The 20083-nt window shown below is 40.5% G+C and overlaps 1 protein-coding gene across 2 annotated transcripts in view; it reads left to right on the forward strand.

Moving 5' to 3' along the window:
* Positions 1–20083, forward strand: part of TRIM23 (tripartite motif containing 23) — a 48101-nt gene that overhangs the window by 15089 nt on the left and 12929 nt on the right. For both annotated transcript variants that reach the window (XM_066242375.1, XM_066242385.1), the window contains 3 exons: positions 412–594; positions 5012–5227; positions 11332–11466. In XM_066242375.1, coding sequence (XP_066098472.1) covers positions 412–594; positions 5012–5227; positions 11332–11466 — 534 coding nt within the window. The remainder of the gene's footprint in view (positions 1–411; positions 595–5011; positions 5228–11331; positions 11467–20083) is intronic.

Raw genomic sequence — 20083 nt, forward strand, 5'->3', positions numbered from 1 at the left:
AATCACAGCATATATTGATAATCAACTTGGGGAATAGCTTCTCATTCATAGAAATCTTTAATAAAAAATAGCTTACCAGCAGAAAACAAAATTTCTCTTTTTTGTATGAGTGTTTTCATAATGCACTAGATTATTTTGATAATACTTCTGTCTAATGATGAACTGCTTCAGATAAAATTTTAGTCTTGTGGGTTCTTGTTTAGCAATAAATAGACTTGTAAATTTTTATTTCTTTGCTGGCTAAATAATTATTGGGTGAAGGCAAATTAGTATTTTATGTGCTGTGCTTTTTGTAAATGTGTTATAAAAGCCACTTTTAGCTGATGTTTCTTTTTTATTAAGAGTGATTTAAATAGTTTTTATATCATAAGTCAAATACTGTGAGTTCTTTAATTATATTGCATTTTATAGCATTCAATACTGGAACCAGAAGCCAACCAGATCCGAGCATCAATTTTAGATATGGCTCACTGCATACGGACCTTCACTGAGGAAATCTCAGATTACTCCAGAAAATTAGTTGGAATCGTTCAGCACATTGAAGGAGGAGAACAAATAGTGGAAGATGTAATTGGAATGGCCCATACAGAACATGTATGGATTTTTAAATTTTTTCTTTATTTTTTTACCCTATGTTCTTTTCACTTTCTAGTATTTATTGAGCAATTATTCTGCACTCCTCATAGTAATTTTCATACAAAGTCTCTGTCCTCATGGAACTTATAATCTGTCATAGAAGAAAGGTAGTTCCAAATGTGGTAACTTTTGTGCGGGAATGTACAGGATGCTTTGGCAGTGCACAAGAGGGGCAGCAATTTCGGTGAATCAGGGAAGACTTCCAGAAGACGTGATATCTAAACTGAGATGGAAGGGATTTAGTCTCCCTTCAGGGAGAAGAGTGAGGTGGAGAGTGAGGTGGAGAGTGAGTTGTCCCAAAGAAGGAAGCATACGTTAAAATGCTTGAGAGTGGGAATTGCATGTATTGTAGAAACTTAACTAAGTTCACTGTGGTTGAAGGTTGGAGTATTGGCTAGGGTGTGGCAAGAAAAGAGGTTGGAGAGGTAAAGGACAAATCATGCTAAATCTTGTTAGCCATTTTTTTTTTTTTTGTTAGCCATTTTAAGAGCAGTGATGAGCCATGGAAGAATTGGCTTAGGAATAACATTAATCAGGTTTTCCTTAAGAAAGTTCTCACTTCAATGTAGAATATGAATTGGAGTAGCAACAAGACTGGAAGCAGGGATACCTATAACAGTTGCCAAAATTATCCAGTTGAGATGTTTATGGCCAGTAACACTAGAGTAGTGAAAATGTAGAGAATAGATAGATTTGAGATTTTGAAGACGTGGAATAGGTAGGTCTTAGAGATTGATTAGTAATATTGTTTGGCTAGCAAACTTGGAGGGTCACGCACAATGCCTTAGAGTTCTACTTTGTCCAGCTGGGTGGATGGTGATATTATGCACTAATGGGGGAGGAGGAGGAGTTTTTGGAGGGGGTAATGGGAGCAAGATGGTAAGTGTAATTTGGATTTTGAAATTATTATTTTTGTGAGGTAATCAAGGGAAGATACCTTCCAGTGAATTGAAGAGTTAGTGGGTATTGGGTAGTAGGTCTGATTTTTAAGTTTGGCTGTGAAGAGAAGGGAGGCAATAAGGTGGTAGTTGTAGTTGCTTTTTAACATTGAATTGTATTCTGAGCTCCCTAAATTGCCTTTCTGTGTTTTCTTGTATATCTCTGAGTATTTTTAGGATTTCTATTTTAAATTCTCTGTCATTTAGCTCCAAGGTTTCCAATATATTAATTTTTTTCTCTATAGATTTTTACTCACCTGTCTGTGCTACCTCTCTGTCTTTTGTATCCATGATATTCGATTTCCTTTTCCTTAATGGCATCTGAGGGTGGTTTTGTTGATAGTACTTTGCGTTTAGTGTGGAACTGCTGGAGGCTCCAAGGATAGATTTTTCTGTCTCTTGTTGAAGATCTTGTTGAATTTTTGGGGAGATTTATCGGTATCGCTCCTTACGGCGCCATTTCTCTGACGTCACTCCAACATTGAATTGTAGAGAAAGGAATCTTTTCAGATGGGAATGTAAACTACAAGAACAGGCAAAATGTAATATTTTCATTTGGTAACCAAACAAATTTAAAGCTCAGTTATTAGGGAATAATTCTAGAACTGCTCTGTCAAATATAGTAGCCATTAGTCACATGTGGCTGTTTAGTTTAAGTTATTTAAAAATTAAAGACAAAATCTAAAATTTAGTTCCTCAATTTCACTAATTATATTTCAAGTACACTTTAAGTACATGGATTTAGTGGCTACCATATTGGACAGCACAGATATAGAACATGCCCATCATCATAGAAAGTCTATTGGACATTGCTGTGCTAAAGTAGAAATACTTTATTCCTTTAGCAAATATTTTTTTTTTTTTTTTTTTTTACAGAGGCAGAGATAGACAGGGACAGACAGACAGGAACAGAGAGAGATGAGAAGCATCAATCATCAGTTTCTCGTTGCGCGTTGCGACTTCTTAGTTGTTCATTGATTGCTTTCTCACACGTGCCTTGACCGCGGGCCGTCAGCAGACCGAGTAACCCCCTGCTGGAACCAGCGACCTTGGGTCCAAGCTGGCAAGCTCTTTGCTCAAGCCAGATGAGCCCGCGCGCGACCTCTGGGGTCTCGAACCTGGGTATTTCCGCATCCCAGTCCGACGCTCTATCCACTGCGCCACCGCCTGGTCAGGCCCTTTAGCAAATATTTATTGAACACATACCAGGTACTAAACACTGTACTAGCCGAGGAGACACCATTCATTGTACAAGTCAAAAGCTCTGCTTTTGCAGAGTTTACATTCTAATATGAGGAGAAAGAAAATAAGTAAAATGCTATGGCAAAGTATATTAGATGCTTTGGAGAAAAACAAGTGAAAGGGGGAGTGCACTTTTATATGGGGAATTCAGGGTCATTCTTTGAGAAGGTGACATTGAGCAAAGACCTATAGGAGATGAGAAAGAGAGCCATGAAAATACTTGGGGGGCCTGACCAGGCAGTGGCGCAGTGGATAGAGCATCAGACTCGGATGCGGAAGGACCCAGGTTCGAGACCCCGAGGTCGCTAGCTTGAGCGCGGGCTCATCTGGCTTGAGCAAAAAGCTCACCAGCTTGGACCCAAGGTCGCTGGCTTGAGCAAGGGGTTACTTGGTCTGCTGAAGGCCTGTGGTCAAGGCACATATGAGAAAGCAATCAATGAACAACTAAGGTATCGCAACGAAAAACTGATAATTGATGCTTCTCATCTCTCTCCGTTCCTGTCTGTCTGTCCTTATCTGTCCCTCTCTCTGACTCTCTTTCTGTAAAGAAAAAGAAAATACTTGGGGGAAGACTGTTCCAGACAGAGAGAAAACCAAGTGGAAAGGACCCTGAAGATGAGATGTGTGAAACTGAAGAGGCTAAATGTAGCTAGAGTAGAATGATTGAGGGGAGCGGAGCGAGAGTTGAGGTCAGAAAGAGCCTTATGGGCACTTGCTCGTTTTTCTGCCACAACTGCTCTTTCTCAAGATATCCATGTGGTTCCACCTCTTACTTCCTTCAGGTCTTTGCTCAGATGTCCTTTTTTCGGGGAGTCCTCAAACACCTTATGTAAAAGACTCTGGAATTCACTCTAAGTAGAATGAAAAGTTTTGAGCAAAAGAATAATTATCTGTCTAACTTACCATTTTAAAAGGATTATTCTGGCTGCTGCGTGGGCAGGATCAGATCTAGTGAGACCATTTAGGAGACTTACAATAATCAGGTGAGAAATGACAATCAGTTGGGTCAGGTTGATAGAGGTGGAGGTGATGAGGCATGATTAGATTCTGTGTATATTCTGAAGGCCACAGAATTTGCTGAAGGGCTAGTTGTGGGCTATGAAAGAAGTATTAAAACACGACTCCAGTCTTTTGGGGGGGTTTCTTTGTCTTGAACAACCTAGAGTATGGAGTTGCCATTTATTTTGTGTGTGTGTGTTTTTTTTTTCTACTTGGAGATGTATAGATTTCCACCTATCAGTCTAGTGTTAGTGTATAATCTCATATCAACAAGAACTAGGGTATCTGTTGGGGCAAATTTGAGTCATACAACAATACCTCTTGAAGGCTATAAGACATGTTCCCTTTGATCTCTAGGGAAGCATATGTTTAAATGTTTGCTTGAATGAGGGCATAGGACATTGTGGTGATGATCTACCATGTCTGGGATCAATCTGCTGGACAGTCAGCATAGCAAGTCCAGCCACTTTCACAAAGCCCAACTTGAGGCCTCCTGCAGTGTTCCTCTTAGAAAATCCTGTTTTTTTCCCCGAGAATATTTAGATCCCTGAGCTTGTAGAAGTCTCTGTAATGTGTGAAGCGGGAATTGTAATATGACTGGCTCTGTCTGCATTAATTTTCAGGAAATCAAAACAATCACGAGGATGAGGATGGAGCCAACGGCCTCCAGAAAACTCGTAATTATAGGCGGTCAGTGCAGTGGTGACATCTAGAGATGTCAGATTCAGGAGTGGAGTTTCCATTCATTGAGATAAAGGAAACTGGTTTTGGGTGAGAGAAACTGGAGATTAGGTATTTCCTTTTGCTTGAGATGTCATTCAAATAGTTGAATATCGAAAGGCTTTTGTCTAGGGCAGTGGTCGGCAAACTCATTAGTCAACAGAGTCAAATATCAACAGTACAACGATTGAAATTTCTTTTGAGAGCCAAAAGTTTTAAACTTAAACTATATAGGTAGGTACATTGTTATTAACTTAATTAGGGTACTCCTACGCTGGCCTTTGAGCCACACTCAAGGGGCCAAAGAGCCACATGCGGCTCGCAAGCCGCAGTTTGCTGACCAAGGGTCTAGGGGAAAGATCTAGTATGGAGATGCAAATATTAGAATTCTAAAGAATGTGGATGGCATTTACATTTTCATTATTTCACATTATAATCTGTATTATGGTTATTAAAACTTAATTTTATTTTCTTAGGTACCAGGTACTGCGGAGAATGCCCGGTCATGTGTTCGAGCTTATTTTTCTGATCTACATGAAACTCTGTGTCGTCAAGAAGAAATGGCACTAAGTGTTGTTGATGCTCATGTTAGAGAAAAACTGATTTGGCTCAGGCAACAACAAGAAGATATGACTATTTTGTTGTCCCAGGTTTCAACAGCCTGTCTCCATTGTGAAAAGACTTTGCAACAAGTAGGTAGTTTAAACATGGGAAAGACATAGTTTAAGAAAGAAGATTTGTAAAGTTAAGTAGATAATTACCAGAGGTACAAACTAGTCTATTACTTCAGAAAATATTTTTATATTATTATATGTTACTGCATTTAACATTGTGCTTAGGACATGGTCTTTAATCTTGAATTGCTCCACCAGCAAATCAGTGTCCTCTCCTTCAGGTGCCTCCCCACCATGAAACCAGGGGTTCTAGAACCTCTCTAACTGCTGACATTCTTCAGTCATGTGAAGCCCTTGACTCTTTGCCAAGCATGCACTGTTCTTTCTGCTTGGCAGGCTTATATCTCCCTTCTCTGCTAGTGGAAATCCTTGTTTAAAGTTTAGCTCAAAAGTTTGCTACTCTTTGAAATGCTCTCTTTCTTGCTCTTTTTGTGTGTGTGTGTGTGTCTTTAGTATGTACTACCTATTTCTGTTCTAATTCAGTGATTCTTAACTTGGGTGTTACAGAAAAGCTATGTTTTTTGATGGTTGAGGTACCAAAAACCATTTGTTACCCAGTTTGCAGATGATGTACTTTTTAAAGCAATTATATTTAAGGTTATTGTAACAAAAATGTCAGTGTTACTCATTTCTCTTTTGGATTTGCATTCATGAGTGAGCAATATAAGGCTAATAATAATTAGGAATTCCCCATAAGTTGCAGTCTACTTTACATTTACTGATATATTGCTAATAATTGTGTTGATTTCAAATCATTGTAGAGCTAAACTTTTTACTGTTGTAGAGCTTTTTCTCTTAAACGTGTAATTAGACTTACATGAATGTGGCTAGGCTATAACCACATCAGTCTGGAGCTCTTGATTAGTCCTTATCACATTGAATTGTAGTAATTGATGTGTATGCCATTTATTAAGTTGCCTTTGAGCTTCCATGCTATTCTCTGTCTTCTGCTTTGTGATGCTGGGACTGGAACGCTACAAACCACTTACCTTCTCTGCCCGCTGACTCCATGTCAGTTTAGCCCCTGCCAGTAAAGACATAAGAGAGAATGGAAGATGGAGATAGTTTTCTGTGAGTTCCCATTCGCTTGTGGTCCCCGTGAATGTCATTCCTCATATAAAGAGACCACTTTCCTCAGAGATCTAAATTTTAGCTCTGTAAGACCCTCCTCTAAGCTTCTGGCATCTCTCCTGTATTCCCCCAGCCCTAGGCGTGGTGATAGCTACTTCTTACAGTTGCTTTTTCTGTGATACCTCAGAGTTAGTTTTACCTTTTCAACTACCTAGTTAATAACTCACTGTAAAGCCAGAGGCATGGCCACGGCCACCATCACAGCCGCCACCTGGCCCATGCAGGTTCGCATTGGATTCGGACAGTCGGTAAAGAAACAACGGAGCCAAAAGCTGATGGGCCATAGTCTTTAATTCTAGCTTGCACTCGGCGGGCAAGCAAAAAACACTCACTGGGCTCCAAAACCCACTCACATTCAGTGCTCACAAAGCTACTGACTTATCCGAGTTTCCTAAAATCAAAGGTTTCTAGCTCATCAGCCTTATTCTCCTCAGTTCCCCATCTCCTTCCTTATCCCAGATACAAACTCTGCACAAACTGGCATCTTACTCAGCACTCCGCCATCTTGGCTGCTTCTCCTGGCCACGTGGCCTCTTTCTGCTCTCTGCTCTGCTCCCTCTGCTCTCTCATGCTAAATCATCCCAGGAACCAAGAGAGCAAGCTCCTGTTCTGCTCCTATTTTATAGTGTAGAAATCCAAACCTTTAATCCAATATACAAAATAGGGAAGTCTCTACTACAAAGTCACTTCTCTGAGGCATGATTGGATTGTACCACCCCACAGCAAAAAGGGTGGGAAAGGCTTAATCCCAAAACCAAGCCCCAGGCTACAAGGATTCTGCCTGCCTACAGAGACACACATTAATATCATCTGGGCAGCGGCCTCCACATGGGCAGCGCCACTTTAACAAAGTGAGCATAATACATTTTATCTGCCCAACACTCACCTAAATTAACAGTTTTTTGTAGTAAATTCTTTCTGTTCACATAATTGGTGTGATTTGAACCTAAATGATACAGGAAGCGTATTTGCCCAGGATATTGACGTGATGCATCTTATTTATCTTTGTCTCTAAATTCTTTGTATCTGGACAGAAAGACCTTAGTAAATACTTGTTCTGATGGGTAATCAAGTGTAAAGCCAGGAGCCAGGGTCAGGGCCACTATCACAGCAGCCCAGCCCATGCAGGTTCGTATTGGATTCAGACAGTCGGTAAAGAAACAATGGAGCCAAAAACTGATGGGCCATAGTCTTTAATCCTAGCTTGCACCCGGTGGGCAAGCAAAAACACACACTGGGCTCCAAAACCCACTCACATTCAGTGCTCACAAAGCTACTGACTTATCTGAGTTTCCTAGAATTAAAGGTTTCTAGCTCACCAGCTGTTGGGCAGATAGAGTATATTATGCTCACTTTGTTAAATATGACGCTGCCCACGAAGAGGCCGTTGCCCAGGTGATATTAATGTGTGTTGAGAATCCTTATAGCCTGGGGCTTGGTTTTGGGATTAAGCCTTTCCCACCCCATTTTGATGTGGGGTGGTACAATCCAATCATGCCTCAGAGAAGTGACTTTGTATTAGAGACTTCCCTACTTTGTATATTGGATTAGAGGTTGTGAAGCTACAGTATAAAGTGGGGGCGGAACAGGAGTTTGCGCTCTTGGTTCCTGAGATTATCATTAGAGGAGAGAACAGAGAAGAGCAGAGAAACGCCACGTGGAGGAGGCCAGGAGAAGCAGCCAAGATGATGGAGTGCTGAGTGAGATGCCAGTTTGTGCAGTTTGACGCTGGAGAAGGAAGGAGATGGGGAACAGAGGTGAATAAGTCTGGTGAGCTAGAAACCTTTGATTCTAGGAAACTCGGATAAGTCAGTGGCTTTGTGAGCACTGAATGTGACTGGGTTTTGGAGCCCAGTGTGTATTTTTACTTGCCCGCCGGGTGCAAGCTAGAATTAAAGACTATGGCCCATCAGTTTGTGGCTCTGTTGTTTCTTTACCGACTGTCCGAATCCACTGCGAACCTGCAAGGGCTGGGCTGCTGCTGTGATGGTGGCCCTGGCCCTGGCTTCTGGCTTTACACCAGCCTTATTCTCCTCAGTTTCCCATCTCCTTCCTTATCCCAGATACAAACTCTGTACAAACTGGCATCTCACTCAGCACTCTGCCATCTTGGCTGCTTCTCCTGGCCACATGGCCTCTTTCTGCTCTCTGCTCTGCTCCCTCTGCTCTCTCATGCTAATCATCCCAGGAACCAAGAGCGCAAGCTCTCATTCTGCCCCCATTTTATAGTGTAGCTTCACAACCTCTAATCCAATATACAAAATAGGGAAGTCTCTACTACAAAGTCACTTCTCTGAGGCATGATTGGATTGTACCGCCCCACAGCAAAAAGGGTGGGAAAGGCTTAATCCCAAAACCAAGCCCCAGGCTACAAGGATTCTCAACACACACATTAATATCACCTGGGCGACAGCCTCACGTGGGCAGCGCCATTTTTAACAAAGTGAGCATAATACATTTTATCTGCCCAACATCAAGCCACACAGCAAAATCAAAATGGATCATGTACTAAGTCCTGTTTTCTTGAAAATTTCAAAGATTTTTATGTTTACTGTATTAAAAAAATATCAGTTATTTAGAAGTTTTTAGAAGCATAATGTCAAAGTGGCTGGTAGTTGTTAATGATGTGGTATTATCTCACTATGCTAATGCTAATGAAATTGAGGTCTTTGATTCAGTCTTCATTCAGACCTGTTAGGTTTGTTCTAATTTTTGGCCACAGAACCCTAACCCCTACCAGTATTCTTAAAAGTTCTTGCCATAGAGATAATTGAACAGAGGAATGGATGGAACATCACACATTTGTTACCAATTTTGAGAACAAAATTGAATCATCCATCACCTAGTAAGTTTAGGGCATGATGCTAAATGGTGAGGATTTATCTATTCATTTAGCAAATATGTATTGAGTGCCTACTATGTGCCATGTATGCATGGAATATATCAGTAAACAAAATAAGCAAAAAGCCATAATCTTGTGGAATTAGCATTCTGGCAAGAAGACAGGCAATAAACTATAACCATCTCTAAGTAAGTAAATTATATAATTATGAAAAAAGTGATTACAGCTAAGGAAAAAAAGAAAAAATGTGGAGGTATAGCAGATTGCATTAAAAATTATTGAGAGATGAGATTTGAGCAAAGACTGAAAGAGGAAGAAGATGAAGGAATTAGTTCAAAGAAGATGAAGGAATTAAGAAGAAAATTCCAGCTGAGAAAATGGCAAAAACCCTAGGGCAGTGTGCCTGGTGTGTGTGAGGAACAGCAAAAGAGGCCACTGTGGCTGGAATAGAGTAAATGAAGCTGAAATCAGAGGTAATAGGAATATGTAAGGAAGGCTTTTGAACCATTGAAAGGACTTTAGCTTTTGTTGATTGAAATGAAGAAACCATTGTGGAGTTTTGAGCACAACAATGACTTGATCTTACTTGTTAGAAGGATCACTCTCGCCCTGGCCAGAAAGCTCAGTTGGTTAGAGTATCATCCTGAGGGGTGCAGAGACTTTGGGTTTGATGCCTGGTCAGGGCACATACAGGAACAGATAGATGTTTCTGTCTGTCTGTCTGTCTCTCTCTCAAATCAGTAAATAAATTTTTAAAAAATAAAGTATCACTATGGCTGATGTGTGAAAAATAGATCAAAGGAGGGCAAAGATAGGAGGGAGGAAGCTGTTATGGAATTCTTAGTGAAAGAGAATAGTGGCTATATTAATGGCAGTTAGAAATGCCCAGGTTCTGACCTCACTAGGTGGTGGTGTTGTGGATACTGAGAAGCCAGATTCGAAACCTCAAGGTCCCTGGTTTGAGCGCAGGTTCATCTGGCTTGAGCATGGGCTCACCAGCTTGAACACAGAGTCGCCGGCTTGAGCATGGGATCATAGACGTGACCCCATAGTCGCCAGCTTGAGCCCAAAGTTGCTGGCTTGAGCAAGGGATCACTGGCTCACCAGGAACCCCCTGTCAAGACACATATGAGAAACAATCAATAAACAACCAAAGTGCCACAACTACAAGTTGATGCTTCTCATCTCTCTCTCTGTCTCTAAAAAAAGAAATGCCCAGGTTCTAGATATCCAGTAGGATTTGTTGACAGATTATATATGGGGTATTAGGAGAAGGCAAGAGTGACTTCAACTAATATGAATATGCAACAGTGAGTGAAAACTGACAACACCACTGCTCTCGCGGAACTAACATATTGCTGGGAGATCTTTGTCTTTTGAACAGTATTGGCAAATGTATAGAATATCTGGAATAACATTTGGGAAACTGGAAAGTTTTGACTTTCAGGAGGGAGCCTGGGGATCTAGAGTGAGAGGGGAGGCTTTTCACTATCTGACCTGGAGTCCTTTTTTCTTCTCTTTTTTTTTTCCCTTTTCTTTTCCTCTTCTCTTTTCTTTCTTTCCTTCTTTTTAACATGCATATCTTAAATTATTTTTAAAATGTTTTATAGAAGTACAACATACAGACAGAAATGTGTCATAAGTGTCCAGCTGGCTGAGAGGACATTACTGAATAGCCAGCATTCAAATCAAGTACCAGAACATTACCAGAACCCCAGAAACCCCTCAGACTTCCTTCTAGTAATTACCTGCCCTTCCCCCAAGGATAAACTACTATACTGACTTCTGATGCATGCCTTATTTTTGCCTGTTTTGGTAATTAATAGAAATGGAATCATATAGTATGAGCTTTCTATGTCATTTCTTCTTTTTCTCTGTACTTGTAAAACATATATCGTCAATGTAATTGTGGCTCTTTCTCATAGTGGTCTGTAGTGTTGTATTTGTGAATATACCACAGTTGATTCATTTTTTTGTTGATAGGGTCTTTATCTATTAATGCCTAATTATTTTTATCCTAGTCAAATTTACATTTAAGTTAACTTTGAATACTGTAATGTTAAATGATCTTTTCTTGAGTTTTGATGATATTTCTTTTTTCCTTATTTCTTTAACATGTTTACAATAAATACTGTCTTCTCTTTCCTAGGATGACTGTAGAGTTGTCCTGGCAAAACAGGAAATTACAAGGTTGTTGGAAACTTTGCAGAAACAGCAGCAGCAGTTTACAGAGGTTGCAGATCATATTCAATTGGATGCCAGCATCCCTGTCACTTTTACAAAGGTAATGTACTGTACTGACCGATCATGATTGTTTACATTCCATGATAATCAGCTTGAAAAGACAACTAAGAAATTCATGAATCATAGGACTTAAAAAACCTTATTAGTGAAAAATAGAAAGGGATATAAGGAATTTCCCTGTACCATCACTCACTTGAACAAGTAAGAACTTAAACTTCATCTCTCCTGTCCTCACTCCCTTTTCTATCTGCGGTCTCCCAGGTTATTTTCAAATAAATTCCAACATATCATTTCATCTGTGAAATATTTTTATGTATATTTCTAAAAGGTAAGGACTCTTTTTTAAAAACATAACAAAATACTGTTATCACACCTAAAAATTTAATAGTAACTCTACATTATCCATTATCCAGTTAGTATTCAAATTTCCCAGGTTGTTAAAAATAATTTTTTAGGTTGCTTTTTTTTTTTTTTTGAGACATAATCCAAACAAGGCCTGTAATCTCTTTTAAAGTGGATTCCCCTAATTTAAAATAGTTTTTGTGTTCTATCTTGTTTTCTATTTTTAGGGGCTGTTCTTTAAATTTTTTTTTTTTTTTTTTTTTTTACAGAGGCAGAGATAGACAGGGACAGACAGACAGGAACGGAGAGAGATGAGAAGCATCAATCATTAGTTTCTCGTTGCGCGTTGCGACTTCTTAGTTGTTCATTGACTGCTTTCTCACATGTGCCTTGACCGCTGGCCTTCAGCAGACCGAGTAACCCCCTGCTGGAGCCAGCGACCTTGGGTCTAAGCTGGTGAGCTCTTTGCTCAAGCCAGATGAGCCCGCGCTCAAGCTGGCGACCTCGGGGTCTTGAACCTGGGTCCTTCCGCATCCCAGTCCAACGCTCTATCCACTGCGCCACCACCTGGTCAGGCTGTTCTTTAAATTTTAATGCTGTCTTATAATTATATGAGACATTTACATGGTCCAGAGTCAAATCGACAAAGCAAGCTTCATTCGGAGCAGTCTAGCTTCTACCACTGACTCCTCTATTCTCCTCCCTTCCCCATAGAACAGCATTAAGAATTTTTTCTTAGTTTTATTTATGATTTAAAAATATAGAATTTTTTTTTTTTTTTTTTTTTGTATTTTTCTGAAGCTGGAAACAGGGAGAGACAGTCAGACAGACTCCCGCATGCGCCCGACCGGGATCCACCCGGCACGCCCACCAGGGGGCGACGCTCTGCCCCTCCGGGGCATTGTTCTGCCACAACCAGAGCCACTCTAGCGCCTGGGGCAGAGGCCAAGGAGCCATCCCCACCGCCCGGGCTATCTTTGCTCCAATGGAGCCTTGGCTGCGGGAGGGGAAGAGAGAGACAGAGAGGAAGGAGGGGGTGGGGGTGGAGAAGCAAATGGGCGCTTCTCCTATGTGCCCTGGCCGGGAATCGAACCCAGGTCCCCCGCACGCCAGGCCAAGGCTCTACCGCTGAGCCAACCGGCCAGGGCCAATATAGAAATATTTTTATATATCTACGCACACTTCCTCCATTTAAAGGTAGAAACTTTATATATTTCTCCACCTTGCCCTTTTCACGTAGTGTCTGTTCTGGAGAACGCTCCATAGCAGTACACAGTGACGTTTCCTGTTCCGGTACATAGCTTCAAGATACTTTATTGTGAGGATGTACCACATTTTTTTTGTGGTAAAAGCACATAATATAAAATTTACCAACTTAACCATTTTTAAAGTGTACAGTTTTAGTACTGTTAAGTATATTTCCATTGTGTAGAGCAGCTCTCCAGAAATTTTTCATCTTACAAAACCGAAACTCTGCCTTATAAACAGTAACTCCCCTTTCTCCCCACCTTGTCAGCTTCTGGTAACTTTCTGTTTCCTTGAATTTGACTATCTAAATACCTCATGTAAGTGGAATCATAACAGTATTTATCTTTTTGTGACTGGCTTATTTCATTTAGCACAATGTCCTCAAATTTATAGTTACTTCTACCTCTTAGCTATTGTGAATAGTGGTGCTATGAACATAGGTGTGCAAATATCTTTTTGAGACCTTACTTTCAGTTCTTTTGGATATATATCCAGAGATTGCTGGATCATAGAGTAGTTCAGTTTTTAATTTTCTGAGAAAATGCTGTGCTATTGTCTAAAGTAGTTGCATCATTTTATAATCCCACCAGCAGTACACATGATTCTAATTTTTCTGCATTTTTACCAACATTTGTTATTTTTGGGGTTTTGGTTTGGTATGGGGTTTTTTTGTTTTTTTTGTTTTTTTTGATAGTAGCCATCCTAACGGGTATGAGGTGATAGCTCATTGTGGTTTTGATATGCATTTCCTTGATGATTAGTGATGTTGAGTGTCTTATATGCTTTTTGGCTATCTTATATCTTCTTTGGAGGAATTTTGTGTAAGTCCTTTGGTTTTCTAATTGAGTAATCTTATTTTTTGTTATTGGGTTATAGTTCTTTATATGTTCTAGATTTGAATCCATTATCAGGTATATGATTTACAAATATTTCCTTCGAATACCTACGTTGCTTCTTCACTCTGTTGACTGTCCTTTGATTCCTGGTTTTTTTGTTTTGTTTTGTTTTTGTATTTTTCTGAAGTTGGAAACAGGGAGGCAGTCAGACAGACCGGGATCTACCTGGCATGCCGACCAGGGGTTGATGCTCTGCCCATCTGGGGTGTTGCTCTGTCGCAGGCACGCCCACCAGGGGGCAATACTCTGCCCATCTGGGACGTTGCTCTGTCGCGACCAGAGCCATTCTAGTGCCTGAGGCAGAGGCCACAGAGCCATCCTCAGCGCCTGGGCCAACTTTGCTCCAATGGAGCCTTGGCTGCGGGAGGGGAAGAGAGAGACAGAGAGGAAGGAGTGGGGGAGGGGTGGAGAAGCAGATGGGTGCTTCTCCTGTGTACCCTGGCTGGGAATCGAACCCGGGACTCCTGCATGCCAGGCTGACGCTCTACCACTGAGCCAACCGGCCACGGCCAATTCATGTTTTTAAGCTTGATAGAGTGGTCCCCCTGGTACTTCAGATACCCACCTGACCCCATACATAGATATTATAATATTATTTCCTATATTTCCTAAGCTTTAAATCTATATCTGTGCGAATAATCTGCAACTAACAATTTGTACTGCTTAATCCCTTCACCTTTTTATCTGGCACCTCAACCCCCCACCCCTCTGACAGCTGTCAGTCTATTCTGACAGCTTTTATTTTTTTCAGTACTTTGAATATATCCATCCATTCCTTTCTGACTGCAAATGTTCCGTGGAGAAATCAGCTCAAAATCTTATGGAAGCTCCCTTGTATATAATTAGTCACTTTCTCTTGCTGCTTTTGAGATTCTCTCTTTGTCTTTGACTTTTGAGTTTGATTATAATGTGTCTCAGTGTGGGTCTCTTTGGGTTTATCCTAGTTGGAATACATTGTTAGAATTTTTATGTTCATTTCTTTCCTTAGATTGGAAAGTTTTCAGCCATTATTTCTTCAGGTAAGCTCTCTCTGCCCCTTTTCTTTCTCTCTTCTCTTTCTGGGACTCTCATAATGTATATATTGGTATCCTTGTTAGTGTCCCATAAGTCCCTTAGGCTTTCTTCACTTTTCTTTTTTGTCCTCTAACATGATGATTTCAAATGACTTATCTTCAAGTTTTCCTGCCTGATGAAGTATACTATTGAAACACTCTAGTGAACTTTTTCAGTACAGTTACTGTATTTTCAGCTCCAGCATTTTAGATTTCTTAAAATTTCTTTTGCTTTGTTGATATTCTCATTTTGTCCATCCTTTGTTTTCCTGATTTTATTTACTTGTTTGATTCTTTCAACTTTTTTTTCACTCTATCATAATTTATTTTATTGATTTTAATTTGTTGTGTTTACATAGTTACAAGTGTACCCTCGAATATATCTCCCTCCCTTCCCCCCTTATTCTCCTTTTTTTTTTTTTTTTTTGTATTTTTCTGAAGCTGGAAACAGGGAGAGACAGTCAGACAGACTCTCGCATGCACCTGACCGGGATCCACCCGGCACGCCCACCAAGGGGCGCCGCTCTGTCGCGACCAAAGCCACTGTAGCGCCTGGGGCAGAGGCCATGGAGCCATCCCCAGTGCCCGGGCCATCTTTGCTCCAATGGAGCCTCGGCTGCGGGAGGGGAAGAGAGAGACAGAGAGGAAGGAGAGGGAGAGGGGTGGAGAAGCAGATGGGCGCTTCTCCTGTGTGCCCTGGCTGGGAATTGAACCCGGGACTTCTGTACGCCAGGCCGACGCTCTACCACTGAGCCAACCGGCCTGGGCCTCCTTTTTTATTATGCTCCATTTTTTTTGTTTCCCTTATTCTCCTTGATACCCCCTTTACTCCACCCCGAACACCTTCCCCCCTTTCTTCCATGATTTACTATCCTGCCCTCTATCTCTCTGTTATGTTTATATACTTTCACTAATGTCTTTCCTTTCTTTGGTCCCCTCCTCTCATCCCCTTTCCCTCTGACCACTTTCCCTCTGGACTCTTTGACCCCTTCTTTGCCTCTCTTCCCTTCCTCAGTTAACATTGTTCATTGGATTCTTCATATGAGTGAAGTCATGATATTTTTCTTTCTCTGTCTGGCTTATTTCACTTAGCATAATTGACTCCAAATCCATCCATGGTGTTACAAAGGGTACGATTTCCTTCTTTTTTCATGGCCGAATAGTATTCCATTATGTATATGTACCACTGCTTTTTAATCCACTCGTCTGCTGATGGACACTTGGGCTGTTTCCAGATCTTGACTATTGTAAACAATGCTGCAGTAAACATGGGAGTGCATTACTTCTTTTGAATCAGTGATTTGTTATTCTTAGGATATATTCCTAGAAGTGGGATAGCTGGGTCAGAAGGCAGTTTGATTTTTGATTTTGTGAGGAATCTCCATATTGTTTTCCACATTGGCTGCACCAGTCTGCATTCCCACCAGCAGTGCAGGAAGTTTCCCTTTTCTCCACACCCTCGTCAGCACTTGTTATGTGTTGTTTTGTTAATGAGTGCCATTCTGACAGGTGTGAGGTGGTATCTCATTATGGCTTTAATTTGCATTTCTCTAATAATTAGTGATGTTGAACATTTTTTCATATGCCTATTGGCCATCTGTATGTTCTCTTTGGAGAAGTGTTTATTCAGTTCTTTTGCCCAATTTTGGATTGTTTATTTTCCTGTTGTTGAGTTTTACAAGTTCTTTCTAGATTTTGGTTATTAACGCATTATCAGACGTATTGGCAAATATCTTCTCCCACTGTGTGGGTTGTCTTTTTATTTTGTTCATGTTGTCTTTTGCTGTGCAAAAGCTTTTTAGTTTGATATAGTCCTATTTGTTCATCCTATCCTTTATTTCACTTGCCCATGGAGTTAAATCAGCAAATATATTTCTGTGAGAGATGTCAGAGAGCTTACTACCTATGTTTTCTTCCAAGATGATCATGGTTTCACAACTTACATTCAAACTTTTTATCCATTTTGACTTTTATTTTTGTGAATGGTGTAAGTTGGTGGTCTAGTTTCATTTTTTTTGCGTGTATTTATCCAGTTTTCCCAACACCATTTGTTAAAGAGACTATCTTTACTCCATTGTATGCTCTTACCTCCTTTGTCAAATATCAATTGACCATAAAGGTGTGAGTTTATTTCTGGGTTCTCTGTTCTGTTCCATAGTGTATGCCTGTTCTTATGCCAGTACTAAGCTGTTTTGAGTACAATAGCCTTATAGTATAACTTGATATCAGGAAGTGTGATACCCCCTGCTTTATTTTTCTTTTTCATGATTGCTGAGGCTATTTGTGTTCTTTTTTGGTTCCATATAATTTTTGAAATATTCTATATCTTTGAAGTATGACATTGGTAATTTAATAGGAATTTCATTGAATTTATATATTACTTTGTGTAGTATAGACATTTTAATGATATTTATTCTTCCTATCCATGAATACTGTATGTGTTTCCACTTGTTTGTATCTTCCTTGATTTCTTTTATCAATGTTAAAGTTTTCCAAGAACAGGTCTTTAACCTCCGTGGTTAAATTTATTCCTCGGTACTCTATATTTTTGGTTGTAATGGTCAAGGGGATTTTTTTCTTAATTTCTCTTTCTGACCATTCATTGTTGGTGTATATAAATGCCACTGATTTCTGAATATTGATTTTATATCCTGCCACCTTGCTGAATTCATTTATCAGTTTCAGTAGTTTTTTGACCGAGACATTAGGGTTTTCTATGTACAGTATCAAGTCATCAGCAAATAATGAAAGTTTTACTTCTTTTCCAATTTGGATGCCTTTTATTTCTTTTCTTTTCTTTTTTGTATTTTCGTATTTTTCCAAAGTTGGAAACAGGGAGGCAGTCAGACAGACTCCCGCATGCGCCGGACCGGGATCCACCAGGCACACCCACCAGGGGGTGATGCTCTGCCCATCTGGGGCGTCGCTCTGTTGCAACCAGAGCCATCCTAAGCGCCCGGGCTAACTTTGCTCCAGTGGAGCCTTGGCTGCGGGAGGGGAAGAGAGAGACAGAGAGGAAGGAGAAGGGGAGGGGTGGAGAAGCACATGGGCGCTTCTCCTGTGTGCCCTGGCCGGGAATCGAACTCGGGACTCCTGCACGCCAGGCCGACACTCTACCACTGAGCCAACTGGCCAGGGTGCCTTTTATTTCTTCTTCTTATCTGATTGCTGTAGCTAGGACTTCCATAACTATGTTGAATAAGAGTGGCGAAAGGGGACACCCCTGCCATGTTCCTGTTCTTAAGGGGATTGCTTCTAATTTTTGCCCATTGAGTATGTATAATATTGGCTGTGGGTTTGTCATAGATAGCCTTTATCATATTGAGGTATGTTTCCTGTATTCCCACTTTGCTGAGTTTTATTTTTTTTTTTAATTTTATTTATTTTTTACAGAGACAGAGTAAGAGAGAGGGATAGACAGGGACAGACAGACAGGAAAAAAGAGAGATGAGAAGCATCAATCATTAGCTTTTCATTGAGCGTTGCAACACCCTAGTTGTTCATTGATTGCTTTCTCATAGGTGCCTTGACCATGGGCCTTCAGCAGACCGAGCAACCCCCCCGCTGGAGCCAGCAACCCTGGGTTCAAGCTGGCAAGCTTTTGCTCAAACCAGATGAACCCGCGCTCAAGTTGGTGTCCTCGGGGGTCTCGAACCTGGGTCCTCCCGCATCCCAGTCCGATGCTCCATCCACTGTGCCACCGCCTGGTCAGGCTTTGCTGAGTTTTGATCATAAATGGGTCCTGGATTTTATCAAGTGCTTTTTCTGCATCTATTGATATTATCGTGCGGTTTTTATTCTTCCTTTTGTTTATGTGATGAATCACGTTGATTAATTTGCGAATATTGTACCAGCCTTGCCTCCCCAGAGTAAATCCCACTTGATCATGATGTATAACTTTTTTCATGTATTGCTGGATCTGATTTGGTAATATTTTGTTGAGAATTTTAAAATCTAAGTTCATCAGGGATATTGGCCTATAGTTTTCTCTCTTTGTGTAGTGCCTTTGTCTGGTTTTAGAATGAGGATTATGTTCACCTCATAAAAGGAGTTTGGAAGTTTTTCCTCCTCTTGAATTTTTTGAAATAGCTTCAGAAGGATAGGAGTTAGTTCTTCTTTGAATATTTTTTAAAATTCGCCTGTGAAGTCATCTGGCCCTGGACTTTTGTTTGTTGGGAATTTTTTTGTGGTTTTTTTTTTTTACAGGGACAGAGAGAGGGATAGACAGGGACAGACAGTCAGGAATGGAGAGAGATGAGAAGCATCAATCATCAGTTTTTCGTTGCGACATCTTAGTTGTTCATTGATTGCTTTCTCATATGTGCCTTGACTGCGGGCCTTCAGCAGACCAAGTAACCCCTTGCTTGAGCCTGCGACCTTGGATCCAAGCTAGTGAGCTTTTTGCACAAGCCAGATGAGCCCACGCTCAAGATGGCGACCTTGGGGTCTCGAACCTGGGTCCTCGGCATCCCAGTCTGACGCTCTATCCACTGCGCCACTGCCTGGTCAGGTTGTTGGTAGTTTTTTCATAACTGTTTCTATCTCTTTTGATGTAATCAGTCTATTTAGGTTTACTGATTGTTCCAGATTGATTTTTGAAAGAGTATAAGTTTCGAGGAATTGGTCCATCTCACCTAGGTTGTCTAATTTTTTGGCAGACAGTTCTTCATAGTATTTTCTTACAATCCTTTGTATTTCTACTGTGTCAGTTGTTACTTCTCCACTCTCATTTCTAATTTTATTTATTTAAGTCCTGTCTCTTTTTTCTTGGTGAATCTCGTTAAAGGTTTATCAATCTTGCTTACCTTTTCAAACAACCAGCCTCGTTTTCATTGATCTTCTGTGTTGTTTTATTAGTCTCTATGTCATTTATTTCTGCTGTGATCTTTATTATTTTTTTCCTTCTACTTCCTCTGGGCTTTGGTTGTTGTTCTATTTTTAGTTCTTTAGATGTAGGGTTAGGTTGTTTATTTGGGCTTTTTCTAGCTTCTTAAGGTATGCCTGTAATGCTGTGAACTTCCCCCTCAGGGAAGTTGCTGTGTCCCATAAATTTTGAGTGGTATGTTCATTTTCATTTGTTTCAAGGATTTTTTTTTATTTCTTCTTTGATTTCATTGCT

The sequence above is a fragment of the Saccopteryx bilineata genome, chromosome 1 (genome assembly GCF_036850765.1).
Source record: "Saccopteryx bilineata isolate mSacBil1 chromosome 1, mSacBil1_pri_phased_curated, whole genome shotgun sequence".
Classification (NCBI taxonomy): Eukaryota; Metazoa; Chordata; class Mammalia; order Chiroptera; family Emballonuridae; genus Saccopteryx; species Saccopteryx bilineata.